General features: G+C 44.0%; 3 protein-coding genes across 6 annotated transcripts in view; 2 read left to right on the top strand and 1 right to left on the bottom strand.

The window, feature by feature from the left end:
* TTC24 (tetratricopeptide repeat domain 24) overlaps positions 1-6,662 on the top strand; it is a 31,719-nt gene extending 25,057 nt beyond the window's left edge. The window contains exons 8-12 of the mRNA XM_073567133.1: positions 379-494; positions 2,756-2,879; positions 3,206-3,276; positions 3,462-3,510; positions 4,479-6,662. Coding sequence (XP_073423234.1) covers positions 379-494; positions 2,756-2,879; positions 3,206-3,276; positions 3,462-3,510; positions 4,479-4,581 — 463 coding nt within the window. The 3' untranslated portion in view covers positions 4,582-6,662. The remainder of the gene's footprint in view (positions 1-378; positions 495-2,755; positions 2,880-3,205; positions 3,277-3,461; positions 3,511-4,478) is intronic.
* Positions 6,663-6,689: 27 nt separating this feature from the next.
* On the top strand, positions 6,690-10,991 carry NAXE (NAD(P)HX epimerase). 3 transcript variants are annotated; one of them, XM_073567130.1, is made up of 6 exons: positions 6,753-6,950; positions 7,425-7,533; positions 7,737-7,847; positions 8,589-8,702; positions 8,871-9,018; positions 10,640-10,991. In XM_073567130.1, the coding sequence occupies exons 1-6, from the start codon at positions 6,799-6,801 to the stop codon at positions 10,840-10,842; spliced, it is 837 nt and encodes a 278-aa protein (XP_073423231.1). In that variant the 5' UTR covers positions 6,753-6,798; the 3' UTR covers positions 10,843-10,991. The 3 variants fall into 3 exon arrangements, with proteins under 3 accessions (XP_073423232.1, XP_073423233.1, XP_073423231.1); XM_073567131.1 differs by lacking the exon at positions 7,425-7,533 and having other exon boundaries at positions 6,690-6,950; XM_073567132.1 differs by lacking the exons at positions 7,425-7,533; positions 7,737-7,847 and having other exon boundaries at positions 6,690-6,950.
* A 2-nt stretch (positions 10,992-10,993) lies between these two features.
* GPATCH4 (G-patch domain containing 4) lies at positions 10,994-17,702 on the bottom strand. 2 transcript variants are annotated; one of them, XM_073567129.1, is made up of 8 exons: positions 17,520-17,702; positions 15,584-15,827; positions 15,336-15,409; positions 15,042-15,134; positions 14,818-14,925; positions 14,336-14,445; positions 12,192-12,242; positions 10,994-12,022 (listed from the first exon to the last, which is right to left on the bottom strand). In XM_073567129.1, the coding sequence occupies exons 2-8, from the start codon at positions 15,660-15,662 to the stop codon at positions 11,320-11,322; spliced, it is 1,218 nt and encodes a 405-aa protein (XP_073423230.1). In that variant the 5' UTR covers positions 15,663-15,827; positions 17,520-17,702; the 3' UTR covers positions 10,994-11,319. The 2 variants fall into 2 exon arrangements, with proteins under 2 accessions (XP_073423230.1, XP_073423229.1); XM_073567128.1 differs by having other exon boundaries at positions 17,533-17,702.
* Positions 17,703-18,030: the final 328 nt, after the last annotated feature.

Below are 18,030 nucleotides of genomic sequence, written 5' to 3'. Positions count from 1 at the left end.
TCCCATCATGCCTGGGCAGCCGATGATTGTCTTGGCACACTGGAAGTTGTAGTTTTGTCACAGGTTGGACACCACTTCCAAGCACCTTAGATGATAGCTATACCTCCTATCCAGCTTCTTTGAAACTACAACCATATGTTAGGGCACAACAGCTTGAGGGCTTCAGGTTGCTAATACCTGCAGTAGGTCAAAGAGAGTATTACCTAGGGCAGTCGTATTGATGCCAACAATACTGAAAAAAGAGAAGGCCATACTGATGAGGATTTTCTTTTTGTTGAGCTTAGGAACACCAGCCCAGATGTATTAGCCCAAAACCAGGGCTTTCAAGTTCAGGGGCCGGGACCATTCTCTTCATTTAAAATCTTATCCATTCCTCAGATCCCGAAGAATGTCCCGAAGAATAAGCCGCCCACCACCACCTGAAGAGATGTACGCAACTATAAAAACCAGGATGACCACCACAACCAATGAGCATTCGGCCTCAGAAAACGGAGGTAGGTCATCTGTATCTAATATGGAAAAAGCTGATTACTGGAATTATTTATCCTACAACACTACTACGAAATCTTTCCCACTATGCTTTTTCAAGCCCTCATAAAGATACAGCTCCAAAAAGATTGGGTATTTTTGATGAGATTTGTTAAGAAATTACAGAAATTATGCAATACCTCATTTCTCCTGTGGGGACGCTGCAGAAAAATAAAGCGTCTGTTGCCAGATTCAGTCCCATACTGATAAATATCACCCTATTATGGTTTTTTTGTGCCATCATAATGAAATACCTCCTAAAAGAAGAAATTATTGACAGATTGCTGCAATCCCTCATTTTCCCTGCGGGGGCTCTGCAGAATTATTGAACATCTGCAGCTAAATTCTGTCTTATAATACTATAGATAAATATACCATATTCATTTTTTTCTCAAGACCTCATAATGATATATTTCTAAAAAGATTGGGTATTGTCACTCAGATTTGTTAAGAAATGATGGACAGTTTCTTGCAATACCTCATTTTCCCTATGCAGGTGCTGCAGAAAAGTGAAGCACCTGCTGCCTGATTCCATCTTATACTGATAAATCTCCCCTATTATGTTTTTCTTACGCCTTCATAATGAAATATCTCCAACAAAATTAGGTTAAGAAATAATTGAAAGATTCTTGCAATACCTCATTTTCCCTGTAGAGGCACTGCAGAAAAATTAACAAAAAAAATGTCCAGCTGATTGCTATGGATCCTACCATACTAGTAATAAATATTCCCTATCATGTTTCTCTTGTGACCTAATGAACATCCCCATACAGAACAGGTAAAATTGATTAGGATCATTAAGAAATTATTTATAGTTTCTTGCAATTCCTCATTTTCCCTGAGGGGGCATTGCAGAAAAATGAAACACCTGCTGCCAGATTCCATCTGATTGCCATGGATTCTACCATACTAGTAATAACTCTTTCCTATTGTGTTTTTATCGAGTCCTGGTAATGAAACATCCCAAAACAGATAGGGCACAATCAGAGTCCTTGTCACAGGTTTGACAGGCCAGAAGACTACGATATCAGACTTCTCGTATGTGAGTGTATATTTGTATGATTGGTATTTTCATTTATCCCTGTACGTCTTCTCTTGTTTGTGTAGTTTGTGTATTCGTATAGACTTTTACTCCCCACTTTCCTGGGTGTGGGAGTGGACAGATAAAGGAGTTCAGTAAGACATGTGGTCTCGGCGTCTTCACCATCAGAAGTGGTAATCCAGGAAGCAGGGATAGCTAGGGCACCCCTACCTTTAGGAATAGGGAAGCAGCCTCTAGCCCCAGGAAATCTGGCAACTGTGCTGTGATAGTCCTTAAATAAAAGGGTTTTATTCTTGATGTCTGTTTTGGCCAATCCTTGTTTGTTAAAAAGTTTTCCCGATGATAAGGAGATCATAAGATATTGCACTTTTACAATCCATGGCAATCGGCTGGAATCTGGCAGCAGGTGCTTAATTTTATTTGCAGTTTCCCGCAGGAAAAATTGAGTATTACAACCAACTGTCAATATTTCCTTAAAGGGGTCCACACTGTACAACCCTACTTAATAAATTCAGGGCTCTAGTTAAAATAATAACAATGTATACTAACCTCTTACAGCGGTGATGCTGTACCTGGAGGGTAGCAATCAGTGATCAGCTGCATGAACTGCAATATTGTGTCAGAGCAGATGTTGGTTGGTTGCTGCATTGGGAGCAGAGTAGAGAAGTGATTAAGCAGGGGTTGTCCAGTAATGGACCAATTTAAGAATTTTATTGACAGTTTGTTGCAATACTTCACTATTCCTGCGGGGGAGCTGTAGAAAATGAAACCTTTACCAGATTCCAGCTGATTGCTGTGGATCTTAAAAGTGGGATATCTCATGATCTCCTTATCATTGGGAGACCTTTTTAATAAAGGGGATGCCAAAAGCAGACAATCTAGTTCATTGACCTAGGCAACGACCATTCCCAGATCTTGGATAGTTTACCAAAGTTCTCAAATAACCTGAGGTGTTCGCAGGTGTAAAAGTGTAGAGAAAAACACAGGAAGTTTCAGTCTTCTCACAAATTACTTTAAGTGCCTGTACTGCCGTGTCTCCCGTAGCACCAGATTCTGCTCCACGTGCGGCAGATTTGTCTTTGCACCTGCAGATCTGCGTTATTTTACTGTCGCCTCTGGTAAGAGCAATCATCCTTCCTCCACACAAAGAGCGCAGCTGTGGGATCCACTGCTTTCCTTTTTCAGATGTACCTGGGGACGAGGATGACTCTGATACCCTCACAGTGGTAACTAATGCATACTCTGAGGACTGCGCGGAGACCGCCACCACTGCCGCCGGTTGTTCTAGAAATCATCCTCAAGCCAACAGGTAACAGATCTTCTGATCAGCCAAGATGATTCACTTAGAGACCCTTTGGAGTAAGAAAAAAACATTTTCTGCCAAAAAATAGTACCACCCCAGTCTGCAGGTTGTGTTTGGTATTGCAAGCTTTGCATTATTCATTTCAATAGCGCTGAGCTGCAACACCCAACACAATCGGTAGATAGGGGTGGCATGTTTTTTGGAAAACAGCCCTGATGGCTTACTACATGGCAATGGACTCATGTGGGCACCAGGACCCGCTGCCCCCATGCTATAGAGGATGACCCATGATCCTTTAGGCATCGTTACTTATCTGCAGCTCTTTCTTTCAGCAATCTGAATAATACGTATCTGCATCCAGAACCGTTCTACCAGAACTGCCCCCTGCAGAACACTCAGAAAAGTAAGTGTCGGTATTAGAAGAGTTAAAAAATGGCTCACAGAGGATTACACTAGTCTGGGTCTCCACAGCTTTTGCAAAACTAAAACTCCCAGCATAAATTTTGGTGAAAATATATAACACTGATGACATGGAAGGAGGTGGTATTATAAGAGGAAGTTTCTAACATATTCTTCTATACATGTCAGGCAACCACGACTACGAAACGCTAAAGCTGAAGACATTGGAGGCAGAGAGGTAAGACTAAAATTCTTATACTTTTCCCACAATTTCAGGCTCCAGAGCTGCGCTCACTATTCTCCTGGTGCAGTCACTGTGTACATAGATTACATTACTGATCCTGAGTTACATCCTGTATTATACTCCAGAGCTGCACTCACTATTCTGCTGGTGCAGTCACTGTGTACATAGATTACATTACTGATCCTGAGTTACATCCTGTATTATACCCCAGAGCTGCACTCACTATTCTGCTTGTGCAGTCACTGTGTACATAAATTACATTACTGATCCTGTACTGATCCTGAGTTACATCCTGTATTATACCCCAGAGCTGCACTCACTATTCTGCTGGTGCAGTCACTGTGTACATACATTACATTACTGATCCTTAGTTACATCCTGTATTATACTCCAGAGCTGCACTCACTATTCTGCTGGTGCAGTCACTGTGTACATACATTACATTACTGATCCTTAGTTACATCCTGTATTATACTCCAGAGCTGCACTCACTATTCTGATGGTACAGTCACTGTGTACATACATTACATTACTGATCCTTAGTTACATCCTGTATTATACTCCAGAGCTGCACTCACTATTCTGCTGGTGCAGTCACGGTGTACATACATTACATTACTGATCCTGAGTTACATGCTGTATTATACCCCAGAGCTGCACTCACTATTCTGATGGTGCAGTCACTGTGTACATACATTACATTACTGATCCTGAGTTACATCCTGTATTATACCCCAGAGCTGCACTCACTATTCTGATGTTACAGTCACTGTGTACATACATTACATTACTGATCCTGAGTTACATCCTGTATTATACCCCAGAGCTGCACTCACTATTCTGCTGGTGCAGTCACTGTGCACATACATTACATTACTGATCCTGAGTTACATCCTGTATTATACCCCAGAGCTGCACTCACTATTCTGCTGGTGGATTCACTGTTTGCATATCTGTTTCAGGAGTGATTGCGAGTCCTCGAATTGTCTTCATGTTCCCAGACCAGAACCTCTTGAGAAGCCAAGAAGATCCAAACTACAGTCCCGGATGTGTAGCATCATGTGATTTCCCCATTACCAGGACTTTATAACATCAGCACAACAAAATAATTTTAATCTTGCCACCAAAAAAAAACAACATCTAAGAAGGACTAGAAATGTCTGCCATGTCCATGTCTGCCCTGGAACATAAACGTCTACCTTTTATTCTGGGATCTTTTGTAAATTGGAGGTGGTTGATAGAGGGATAAGCAGGGAAGATGACCAGCACCCTGTGGTTGTGAATACCACCTTTATTAGGGCACTGTGGATGTTAATGTTATGGGGGCACTGTGGTTGTTTCTGTTTTGGGGCACTGTTGGTGTTATTGTTATGGGGGCACTCTGTTTGCCACTGTCATAGAGGCTGTAGTGATGTTACTAACCAATACTTTGTTGTCTTCCAAAATGGCTGCCACCATATAACGTATAGGGCAGGCCTGTCAGCCATGGGTGCCCACAGTAATGACAACAGAAAATCACAGTGGGATCAAAGTCTTTGTTAATCCACCGCCACCCCCATAAATCTGTTCTCTGGGGGCCATCGCCTCCTGAGTGCCCTCTATTTCTGGGATAAGTGTATAATGTCCCGCTGAGGAAGCTTTCAGCCATCTTGTTATTGCCTGCCGTGACTAAAAGACGGCCGTCCTCTCCCCAGGATGATCAGTCTGCTTAGAAAATAACGGTTATTACCACAGCATTTATTTTGTAAGCCAAGTAGATGATTGCTGCGGAATTAATGTGGGCTGAGGATAGACAAGATGGCCGCTGCTGGTGAGGTGATTTCTGAGGAGACTGGTTATTAATGATTGCAAGCTCTTATTTCAATCAGAGTTCCCGTGTAATTTTTTTCCAAGGAAATCACCCGTCATGGCAGCGACCTGTCCTATTTATTACCTTCATGACTTCTCACTGAGTACAGGGCCCAATCGAGTGATCGGTGAGATTAAAACAGACCCAACATGTCTATCAAAGTGACTATATAGCAGCGATTATGGGGTATATTTACACAGGAATCTGTGTTTGACCATATGATCAACAGATCTTGGGCACTAGTGATTACTTTCCCTACAGCACCTCCAGGGGACAAATGAGGTATTACACTGGGGTCATAGAAATCAATGGGCTCTCTGTGTGACGCATGGACATGTCGGGTCCTCCAGAGCTGGTTCTAAGTGAATTTAGGACACGCTCTTCCTCTTTACATTGTAATTTCCTAAGTGTATTGAAAATTTTATTTTAAAAAAAGTGAAGAAAAACAATCTCAGTTTTCTCCTTGGCACCACTAGTGGGTTAACTCTTTCTTAGTCAATTATGAAATAATACGGCGCAGAGAGGGTGTGAGTGTCTGAAGCACTTGGCAGGTGGCAGCCATGTTACACAGCTGGCACCTGCTTCAAACAACAACAATGGCATTTAACCACTTAAATTCTGTTATCAATGTCGGACAACAGCATTTTAGTGACGGGATCCCAGTGGGGGTCTATTATTCAGCTCCACCTCCCTCCTCTCTTTACCGCTATGCGATCAGGAGTTGCCATGGCAATCCAGTTGGCATAAAGGAGACCCCCATTTTGATATTTAACAAATAATACAAATTTGGTATTGCCGCATTCGTCCTGACGCATAGAATTACATTACAGGGTCAGTGCTGGACCTCGTAAATAAAACACCCAAAATAATGGCACAAATGCGTTTGTTTGGTTTTTATTTCACCCAACTTGATTTCTTTCCCCCCCATTTTTCAGCACATTATAAGGTAAAATAAATGGTGTCATCCAAAACTACAACTCGTCCCCAAAAATAGAAAACATTTCTATACCACAATGGGGATAGGAAAATAAAAAAGAGAAAAAAACAAAAACGCAAGAATCAAAATTGTCTGCAATCAATTCAGTCATGTGACCAGGACACACTATTGTATCCCATAAGGTCATGTGACTGTATGTGTATATATTATTAGCACTTTGTATTACTCTCAATGTGGTCTCTAACTTGGCAGGAGCCTTATATATTTTATAAAGTGTTTACATTGTATTTAAATGTGATTTCCATAAAACAAATCTACTTTTTGATTGTATATTAAATAAAATTTTATTTTGTGATATTATTACTGTTTCCATCGCTTTTAGTCACAAAGTTCATAGCGCGCATGCGCGGAACAAAGTCCTACTATGTAATGCGCCTGTGCTTTAGTAAAACCAGGAAGAGGTCGCTGGAGCTGAAGGGGGCGTGGCTAGTGTCGGATGTACGGAATCCGGGCACTTTTCGGCCTCGGCCTCCTGGTTGGGGGTGGTCGCCTAGGACTGAGGTCGGATACCTGTGTCCGGACGGTTGGAGACGGGAGAGTTCAGTACCGGGCCAGTGCTGTAATGGAGGGAGGGCTCAAATACCTCAGGTGAGGGCGCAAATGTTTATTTATTTGTGCTATTCACTCCCTAATGAGGTACATTCTCGATGCTGGAAGAGTTGCCGTTACCAACCAATCACAGTTCAGGTTTCATTTGTCTGGTTCAGGTTAGAAGTTAGTAAGTGTCATCTGATTGGCTGCCGTGGGAAACGCCTCTTGACAATTCCCTGGGCTAAATTTTAAAATGGAGTTACACTGGTTTCCTCTAAAAAAAGGAAATCAGACTCACTTATATCAATAAAAAAGCAATATCTTCTGATTCTTTTCATGGCGGTTGGATTCAGAGACACATTATAGACGAAGACCATGTAATTTATATATAGCTGATGTGACCCTCGGCGTATGATCCCAATGTTCTGCGCTATTGGAATGAATAATTGCGCTTATTACAGACGCCCTTACCCATAGGTACCCGTTATCCCATTGATGCTGTAATGGTACCCTTGTTTTCCCATCTCTTAGTCAGGCGGAGGCGCAAGCGGTGGATGAGGAGCTCTTTAACGAGTACAAGTTCAGTGTGGATCAGTTGATGGAACTGGCCGGACTCAGCTGTGCCACCGCCATTGCCAAGGTGGGGGAGATGTCTGGGCCAGGGTCCTGGTCTGACAGGAGCTGAATGCACAAAACAAGGATCCTTTATTTACCCACTTGCGACTGTCTTGTGATATCTAGTGTATGACATCCCTGATCGTGTTGTATACATGAGGCGTAGCCCTTGTCCAGACCTCTGCTTGCTGTCAGGCTGTTGTGCAATGCATTTGTTTGGTATTTCAGGCTTACCCAGTGAGCTCCTTCACGGCCTGTCTGCCCACCGTGCTGGTTATTTGTGGCCCCGGGAACAATGGCGGTGACGGACTAGTGTGCGCCCGACACCTGAAGCTCTTTGTAAGTTTTGGATTATGACTTCCCCTTTAAGGATCATCTCCGCAGATAGATCAGACATCTAATCATTGATTGATGCCAGAGACAAAAATCGGGCGCCCCACAGATTTTTCCCATTCTAGTGATTTGTTGTCCATCCCTCCCACCATTTACGCTCACAGCGAATGTAGGACATTGTGGTTAAAGTTTGCTGCTTTACAAGGACCTCACATTAAGAGCACAGCCGCCCCCGGGAAAGTGACAGCGAGTGAGAAGCATACACCGGAGAAAGGATAGACTAGGATTAATATTACAGTGCTCCAACAAACAGGCCACGGGAGAAATGTTCAATATGTCGGACCGCAAAATCCAAACAGAAAATACCGCCATATGTCAGAATAATTCTAATGTCAGACTTCGGTACACTGATATTTGTTATCCATTACATTACTGATCCTGAGTTACATCATGTATTATACTTCAGAGCTGCACTCACTATTCTGCTGGTGCAGTCACTGTCTACATACATTACTGATCCTGTACTGATTATGAGTTACTCCAGAGCTGCAGTCCCTGTGTTCATACATTACATTACTGATTGTGTACTGATCATCCTGTATCATACACCACAGCTGCACTCACTATTCTGCTGGTGAAGTCCCTCTATACACACATTACCCATCCTGAGTTACATCCTGTTTTCTACTCCAGAGCTGCACTCACTATTGTACATACAGAGCTCACGTTCCTCCTCTCTCCCCGCAGGGTTATTTACCAGCTGTTTATTACCCCAAGCGTCCAAACAAGACCTTGTTTGAGAATTTAACCACACAGTGTCAAAAAATGGACATACCCCTGCTGTCAGAGTTTCCAGAAGAGGTAAAGTTTTTGTAGTGTGAAAAACATAGCCACATAGTAGACCGCCGGCTGGGAGGAGCTTCTTCCCGCGCTGTTGCCCCCAATGGGGTTATATTTTCTTTAGGGCCATTGTATTTATTGTGGCATTTAGGTGCTGGGCTGGAAATTCTCTTGCACTTTTTCCTCCAGGCCGAGGTCATCGATGAAGCCTATAACTTGGTCATTGACGCCATTTTTGGATTCAGCTTTAAGGGTGCAGTGCGGGAACCCTTTGGCAGCATCCTGAATACGCTGAAGCGAATCACAATACCCATCGCCAGTGTCGACATCCCGTCAGGTAAGGTCTTCACTTCCTCGTGCATTACACTGTATCCATACCAGACTTCTGTAAAAGTGATTATATTCAAGAGCTGCATTCACAATTCTGACCGCTTTAGAGCTGGAATCTTCGAAGAGTCTGTATTCAGTGTCTGAACCCATTCTTGTAATTTGCATTAAAGATAAGTGTTGACTTTAAATGCAGTGCTGAAAACCAGCATCTTCTGAAGATTTTTTTTCTCCAAGATCTGCAGAATAATGAGCGCAGCTCTGGAGTACAATATAGGATGTAACTCAGGATCAGTACAGGATAAGTACTGTAATGTATGTTCATAATGACTGCACCAGCAGAATTGTGAATGCAGCTGTGGGGTATAATACAGGATGTAACTCAGGATCAGTAATGTATGTACATGGTGACTGCACCAGCAGAATAGTGTGTGCAGCTCTGGGGTATAATACAGGATGTAACTCAGGATCAGTACAGGATCAGTAATGTATGTACACAGTGACTGCACCAGCATAATAGTGAGTGCAGCTCTGGTGTATAATATATGATGTAACTCAGGATCAGTAATGTATTGTATGTACACAGTGACTGCACCAGCAAAATAGTGAGTGCAGCTCTGGGGTATAATACAGGATGTAACTCAGGATTAGTACAGGATCAGTAATGTAATGTATGTACACAGTGACTGCACCAGCAGAATAGTGAGTGCAGCTCTGGACTATAATACAGGATGTAACTCATGATCAGTAATGTATGTACACAATGACTGCACCAGCAGAATAGTGAGTGCAGCTCTGGGGTATAATACAGGATGTAACTCAGGATCAGTACAGGATCAGTAATGTATGTACACAGTGACTGCACCAGCAGAATAGTGAGTGCAGCTCTGGAGTATAATACAGGATGTAACTCAGGATCAGTAATGTAGTGTATGTACACAGTGACTGCACCAGCAGAATAGTGAGTGCAGCTCTGGGGTATAATACAGGATCAGTAATGTATGTACACAGTGACTGCACCAGCAGAATAGTGAGTGCAGCTCTGGAGTATAATACAGGATGTAACTCAGGATCAGTAATGTAGTGTATGTACACAGTGACTGCACCAGCAGAATAGTGAGTGCAGCTCTGGAGTATAATACAGGAGGTAACTCAGGATCAGTAATGTAATGTATACAGTGACTGCACCAGCAGAATAGTGAGTGCAGCTCTGGGGTATAATACAGGATGTAACTCAGGATCAGTAATGTATGTACACAGTGACTGCACCAGCAGAATAGTGAGCGCAGCTCTGGAGTATAATACAGGATGTAACTCAGGATCAGTACAGGATCAGTAATGTATGTACACAATGACTGCGCCAGCAGAATATCGAGTGCAGCTCTGGAGTATAATACAGGATGTAACTCAGGATCAGTACAGAATCAGTAATGTAATATATGCACACAGTGACTGCACCAGCAGAATAGTGAGTGCAGCTCTGGGGTATAATACAGGATGTAACTCAGGATCAGTAATGTAATGTATGTACACAGTGACTGCACCAGCAGAATATCGAGTGCAGCTCTGTGATATAATACAGGATGTACTTAGTATCGCTAATGTATATATAATTTGATATCCATTTAAAGGATGGGATGTGGAGAAAGGAAATCCAGACGGCTTGCAGCCAGACATGCTCATCTCCTTGACGGCCCCCAAGCAGTCGGCCGTTCACTTCTCCGGACGCTACCACTACCTGGGCGGGCGCTTTGTCCCCGTGGCCTTACAGAAGAAGTACAACCTCAGCCTCCCGGACTACCCCGATACAGACTGTGTACTTAGACTGCTCTGAAGACGCTGCAGAACGGTAGCGCTGACCAAAGGACAACTTGAGCCACACAGGGAGCAGCAGGCGATCATGGAGCTTCACTTTCATCAGGACTTTGATTAAAATTGAACCTGAGCACTTTGTATAGAACCAATAAATACTTTAAAAAAATATGGACAATATCAAGATGTGCGTTTATTAAAAAAGCCTTCCTAATTTTGCAGTACCCCACCCTCCGATTTTCTAATCCTTCTACTGACAATAAGTTGCTTATCTTCTCACCAGGTATTAGAAGGCACGTAGGAGACTCCATGCTAAAGTTCAGTACCCATGAAACGCTACGGCTACATGATGGAGGTCACTGACGCTTGCTCTGCATGATTTCCCCCCCCCCCCCCCCCCCTCTCTTTAAAAATATCCTTCAGGATGTAATTATGTCCCAATTATTATTCCCAATGCCACAAACGTGGCACATCATCATCTCCAGCTCCCTGACACTGCTCAATTCCTGCGTTTTGACTTCTTCTTGGCTTTGGTGTATTCTTCATGGTCTTCATTGTCCGCCAGTTTCTTCTTTTCCTGCCTTGATATTCCTTCTCCCGCATTCGGATTATCTTCCCTGCCATCCACTTTCCACTTTTTATTTTTGGATTTTTTTGATGGCTCCTCTTTAGAGTTGACCAACTCTTCGTGGTCTTCTGTTCTCCTCTTCTTCTTCTTCGACTTTCTTGCCTCCTTATCTGTAAGTTCAAGTTCCTTTTCTCCATCTTCTGAGTGGTAATTGTACATGGACTCTTCACTGTCGGCTGCTTTCCTTTTCTTCTTTTTCGGTCTTCGATGACCATTTCTGTTGTCACTAATCACCTCTGCTTTTTCAACCAGCTCTGTCTTCTTTGAGGTCCTTGTATTTTCCTCCTTACAAGGAACATGAACATGACCCTTAAGTGCCTTTTCGACCAAATCATCACGGATTTCCTTTCTTTGCTTCTTTTTCAATATTTCAGAAAGATTCTCCTGTTCTTCATCATCAAACTTTCCTCCCCTCTGTTTTTTCTTCTTCTCATCCTCACCATCCATTGACTTTACTCCAGACTTGGACGGTTGCAGCTTAGTTTCCTTCTTCCCATACTTTTCCATAAATGCTTTTTCCTGCTCCTCAATTCTTAAGAGTTTGGCACTCATGGTCAGTCCATGTCTAGCCCCTCTGAGGAGACAGGAAGCAAAACGTTACTCAGGTGGGCAAATAAAACACCGCCAACATTCTCAGACTCTACCATTTTTAAGACCATCTATCGTGTATTGCCATCACTCGAGATGGTGCCTAAACTTTCCAGGTCCCCTCCTCTCTCATAGAAGAATTTCAATGAACCTACTTGTGCGCTGTCCGACCACCGCAGATCTTCACAAGGTCCTCATCAGACAACCTACGGGAAGCAGATGTACTACTAGTGAACACGTAGGATTTTATGGAGGTCACATTTAATCTGGAGCCCCATTGAGCTGATCCTCTCATGGGCTGAAGATGGGTGCAGTCATTGTACAGGAGGGGGGAGGAGGTGAGCTGTGATATCACTTAATGTGAATGGTGGATCCTGTTTTATTTGCTATATATAGAGGTGTTACAGTTGTGCTCAAAAGTTTACATACCCCCAACAGAACTTTTGCTTTCTTGGACTTTTTTTCAGAGAATATGAATAACACCAAAACATTTTCTCCACTCATGGTTAGGTGAAGCCATTTGTCAAACTACTGTGTTTTTCTTTTTAAATCTTAACGACAATCCAAAACATCCAAATGACCGTGATCAAAAGTTTACGTACCCAATTTCTTAATACCATGTATTGCCGCCTCTAACATTAATGACAGATTGAAGTCTTTTGTGGTAGTTGTGGAGGAGGTTCTTTATTTTCTCAGATGGTAAAGCTGCCCACTGTTCCTGGCAAAAAGCCTCCAGTTCCTGAAAATTCATGGACTGTCTAGCACGAACTGCACATTTGAGGTCTCTCCAGAGTGGCTCAATGATACTGATGTCAGGAGACTGAGATGTCCACTCCAGAACCTTCACTTTGTTCTGCTATAGCCAATGACAGGTTGACTTGGCCTTGTGTTTTGGATCGTTGTCATGTTGGAACGTCCAAGTAAGTCCCATGTGCAGATTCCGGGCTGACGATTGCAAATTTGCCTCTGGTATTTGATGATAATGTGTTGCATTCATCTTTCCTTCAACTTTGACCAAGTTTCCTGTGCCTTTGTAGCTCATACATCCCCAAAACATCAGCGATCCATCGCAGTGCTTTACAGTAGAAATGGTGTTCCTTTCATCATAGCCCTTGTTGACATAATGTAACGTTTATGGTTGTGGCCAAAAAGTTCAATTTTGGTCTCATCACTCCTAATTACCATGTTCCAGAAGTTTTGAGGCCTGTCTCTGTGCTGTTTTGCGTAGTGTAGGCGAGAAACTGTGTGGCATTTGCGCAGTAATGGCTTTCTTCTGGAGACTCGACCATGCAGCCCATTTTTCTTCAAGTGCCTTCTTATTGTGTATCTGGAAACAGCCACACTGCTAGTTTTCACAGAGTCTAGTATTTCAGCTGATGTTACTTGTGGGTTTTTCTTTGCATCCAAAACAATTTTGCTGGCAGTTGTGGGCAAAATTTTTGTTGGTCTACCTGACCTTGGTTTTGTTTTTACAGAGCCCCTGCTTTTCCATTTGTTAATCACAGTTTGAGCGCTGCTGACTGGCATTATCAATTCCTTGGATATCTTTTTTGTATACCTTTCCTGTTTTACACAGTTCAACAACCTTTTCCCATAGATCCGTCAACAATTCTTTTGCTTGCCCCATGACTCACAATCCAGAAACGTCAGTGGCTGCATGAAAAATGCAAGAGTGGATCCTAGAAACTCACTCAGCTTTTATGCGCACACACTAATTACAAGCAAACAGGTCACAGGTGAGGATGTTACCTTTAGTAGCCATGCAAACCCATTTGTGTCAACTTCTGTGCATTTTATCAGGCCAAAATCACCAGGGTATGTGAACTTTTGATCAGGGTCATCATTCATATTCTCTGGAAAAGGCCAAGAAAGCAAAAATTCTGCTGGGGTATGTAAAACTTTTGGGCACAAATGTATCAGTCATTGTACAGGAGTGGGAGGAGGTGAGCTGTGACATCACCTATTAAAAGGTGGATCCTATGTCTACTGTAAATTAAGGCATTTTAGTTATGATAAAAGACAAAAAAAAAAACTTGGCAGAAGCTAAGTCTTCTGGAAGTGCTGAGACTTATGGTGCGTAATATTGTGTTTTAACTGGTATATATGTGCGTATGGGAGCAAATTGAACAATGTTAAGGTGACTGACTACTGCTTGCACTTGGCAGACTAATATGATAGTTGGTAAAAACAAAGATTCAGGATTTATTTTTTTTTTAAATCTAGATAAGGTAAATACAAGAAATACTCAAGAAAGAAAACCACAAGACATCAGGACGTAGCACAGAAGGTCACAACATACTTAGTCGCAGACGACAAATCAAGTTTCAAATCCTCATCTTCACTCCCTTCTGAAGATGATGACGACAACTCTTCCACCGGCTTCTCCCCCCCTGACATCAGCGTGGCCGACTGCAAATGCAATGGGACAGAATACACAGCCAATTAAAGGGCAACTCCACCATTATATATTCACGTGATCATCGCTGCAGATACTTGCTTCAATTTGGCTTATACATACTCCATTCACATTCAAAGCAGCCTTCTTAAAGGGGTTGGAAACCTTTTTTTTTTTTTTTTTTTTATATACTTAAATGCATGTATTTGGGGCCAAAAATCATTATTTAAAATGTTCAGTTTGCTTGCTGTAGCTTCTGTATTGCTAGCTGCAGAATGAGTGAACTGAGAATCTATCAGTGAGACAGCTCTGACACGGTGTAGAAGTTTGTTACTCTTTTACTGATCCCATCATTATATTTGGGGTGCTGAGCTATGGCATCGAACCTTAATGAAGCGTCCGTACAGCATGGTGCTGTTGAGCATGGCCTTCCGAGGCTTCTTACTGGACACGGCGCCATCATCTCCAGACACCTTCTTCACCTTAACACCGTCCTGAAGAGAGAACAAGGTGGTGAGATGGCACGGCCCTGGTTGCTACCCCTCGTACGTTCCCCCTCCCCCAAACAAGGCCGCTGAGGAAAGCGTGAGCAGAGGATCCTGCTGCTCACCTCGTCTGTCTCCACCGAGATGCTGGAAGCCGTCTTATTGAACACATGATCCCACCAGTGGAAGGTGAACTGCTCGGCAGAGTTATGTCCCACCTGCAGGGAGAAATGTCATGCTACAAGGGGGTCCGTATACAACACGGCAGACAAAGTGGGGTATCAGAGTCTCAATTTTTGGGGAATCATAAAAACAGAACAAAGCTTATAGGGACCACCTAACAAAGCCTCAACGCTTATGTGAAATGGTTATCAGGGTCCTTTTGGAGACCCCCAGAACCAGGAATATGAGCCCCTTACCCCGGCGGTGTCACACTTCACTTTTACTTTAATAGCTTTGGAAATTCCATCCTCGCGTTTCCCAAGTCCTTTACCTAAAGGGAAGCAGAAAACGGCAGGTAAAGTACATCGACCTCTACATGGAAAGGGTCGGGACCCCCGCTTTACCTGCACCGACTACAATGTATGACACTGCCCCCCTACTAAGAGTGGTAGAAATACCAAGAATGAGGACACACAGACCAGCGCAGCTCTGCTACATCTCTCACCTTCCGTCCAGCCGTGCCGCTGCATCTGTTCCTCCGCAAACTTCAGGCCCGCACTCTTCATATTGGACGGGGCGTCCATGTTATATACGGATCAGCAGCTCCTCAGAGGGCAGAAGCACAAGCCCAGGTTATATCACGAGGAACCGACCACAGGAAGAGAGAACCCCGGGCTCCCTGCGATAGTGACACTACAACTCCCAGCATGGACAGGACACATCAGTCTTTCTACCCACAGAGGTCTTGTCTATGGGGAGGTTCCAAAGGAGGAGTATAAGTAATATGAGGAGTACATGGAAGCAGTCAGCAGAAAAAATAATAATGTGATATAGACATGGCGAGTGTCAGCAGGCAGGAGCAATAATCACATACATGGCGAGTGTCAGCAGGCAGGAGCAATAATCACATACATGGCGAGTGTCAGCAGGCAGGAGCAATAATCACATACATGGCGAGTGTCAGCAGGCAGGAGCAATAATCACATACATGGCGAGTGTCAGCAGGCAGGAGCAATAATCACATACATGGCGAGTGTCAGCAGGCAGGAGCAATAATCACATACATGGCGAGTGTCAGCAGGCAGGAGCAATAATCACATACATGGCGAGTGTCAGCAGGCAGGAGCAATAACCACATACATGGCGAGTGTCAGCAGGCAGGAGCAATAACCACATACATGGCGAGTGTCAGCAGGCAGGAGCAATAACCACATACATGGCGAGTGTCAGCAGGCAGGAGCAATAATCACATACATGGCGAGTGTCAGCAGGCAGGAGCAATAATCACATACATGGCGAGTGTCAGCAGGCAGGAGCAATAACCACATACATGGCGAGTGTCAGCAGGCAGGAGCAATAACCACATACATGGCGAGTGTCAGCAGGCAGGAGCAATAACCACATACATGGCGAGTGTCAGCAGGCAGGAGCAATTATCACATACATGGCGAGTGTCAGCAAGCAGGAGCAATTATCACATACATGGCGAGTGTCAGCAAGCAGGAGCAATAATCACATACATGGCGAGTGTCAGCAGGCAGGAGCAATAATCATACATGGCGAGTGTCAGCAGGCAGGAGCAATAATCATACATGGCGAGTGTCAGCAGGCAGGAGCAATAATCATACATGGCGAGTGTCAGCAAGCAGGAGCAATAATCATACATGGCGAGTGTCAGCAGGCAGGAGCAATAATCATACATGGCGAGTGTCAGCAGGCAGGAGCAATAATCATACATGGCGAGTGTCAGCAGGCAGGAGCAATAATCATACATGGCGAGTGTCAGCAGGCAGGAGCAATAATCATACATGGCGAGTGTCAGCAGGCAGGAGCAATAATCATACATGGCGAGTGTCAGCAGGCAGGAGCAATAATCATACATGGCGAGTGTCAGCAGGCAGGAGCAATAATCATACATGGCGAGTGTCAGCAGGCAGGAGCAATAATCATACATGGCGAGTGTCAGCAGGCAGGAGCAATAATCATACATGGCGAGTGTCAGCAGGCAGGAGCAATAATCATACATGGCGAGTGTCAGCAGGCAGGAGCAATAATCATACATGGCGAGTGTCAGCAAGCAGGAGCAATAATCATACATGGCGAGTGTCAGCAGGCAGGAGCAATAATCATACATGGCGAGTGTCAGCAGGCAGGAGCAATAACCACATACATGGCGAGTGTCAGCAGGCAGGAGCAATAATCATACATGGCGAGTGTCAGCAAGCAGGAGCAATAATCATACATGGCGAGTGTCAGCAGGCAGGAGCAATAATCATACATGGCGAGTGTCAGCAGGCAGGAGCAATAACCACATACATGGCGAGTGTCAGCAGGCAGGAGCAATAATCACATACATGGCGAGTGTCAGCAGGCAGGAGCAATAATAATATACCCACAGGTGTCCGCAGCAAACCAGTACTAATCTATGGAAGACGTCATACCCCGGGTATTTACCTCACACCTCCCGGTTGTGGGATAATCCCGGCACTCAGCAGCACAGCAGCACCGGCGTGGAGCACAGCATAGGCGCCGCCATCTTCCGGAAGTGACGTCACTGGGGCGCAGCTCAGCCTCCAGTTCCCGCGGGAAGCTGTGTTCAGTGTATACCGCTCACTGTGACGTCAGCACACCGGCCAGACACCGCACCTACAGCTTCATAATAGAAACAAACTATTAGGGGCGCCAGAGCTTCCTCTCTGATAGGACATTGTGATATGGAGGAATTCCCGAAAGACCCAGATACATCTATGGCTGAGATTCCTCGGCTATGTGCACACCTAGTTTTTTTGGTGCACGGATTTTGGATGAGGTGTAGTTTCTGCACCAAACAATTGACATGCTGCGGATTGTAAACCGCAGCAAAACCGGGCGGAAAAATCCGCAGCATGTGCACAGCTTTTTTTAATTTCCATAGGAAATAAAAGGGACTGTACAACACAGCAGAATCTGCTG

The sequence above is a fragment of the Dendrobates tinctorius genome, unplaced genomic scaffold (genome assembly GCF_039654945.1).
Source record: "Dendrobates tinctorius isolate UK_male_01 unplaced genomic scaffold, ASM3965494v1 ptg000019l, whole genome shotgun sequence".
NCBI lineage: Eukaryota > Metazoa > Chordata > Amphibia > Anura > Dendrobatidae > Dendrobates > Dendrobates tinctorius.
This window is presented reverse-complemented; position numbering and strand designations above follow the sequence as displayed.

Coding starts and splice junctions, on each gene's coding strand:
- NAXE (XM_073567130.1), top strand. CDS start 6,799: ATGTACGGAATCCGGGCACTTTTCGGCCTCGGCCTCCTGGTTGGGGGT. Junction 7,534..7,736: donor GTGCCACCGCCATTGCCAAG/GTGGGGGAGATG, acceptor TTGGTATTTCAG/GCTTACCCAGTGAGCTCCTT. Junction 7,848..8,588: donor CCCGACACCTGAAGCTCTTT/GTAAGTTTTGGA, acceptor CTCTCCCCGCAG/GGTTATTTACCAGCTGTTTA.
- GPATCH4 (XM_073567129.1), bottom strand. CDS start 15,662: ATGGACGCCCCGTCCAATATGAAGAGTGCGGGCCTGAAGTTTGCGGAG. Junction 15,410..15,583: donor GCGGCACGGCTGGACGGAAG/GTGAGAGATGTA, acceptor GCTTCCCTTTAG/GTAAAGGACTTGGGAAACGC. Junction 12,023..12,191: donor GGTGGTCGGACAGCGCACAA/GTAGGTTCATTG, acceptor CTGTCTCCTCAG/AGGGGCTAGACATGGACTGA.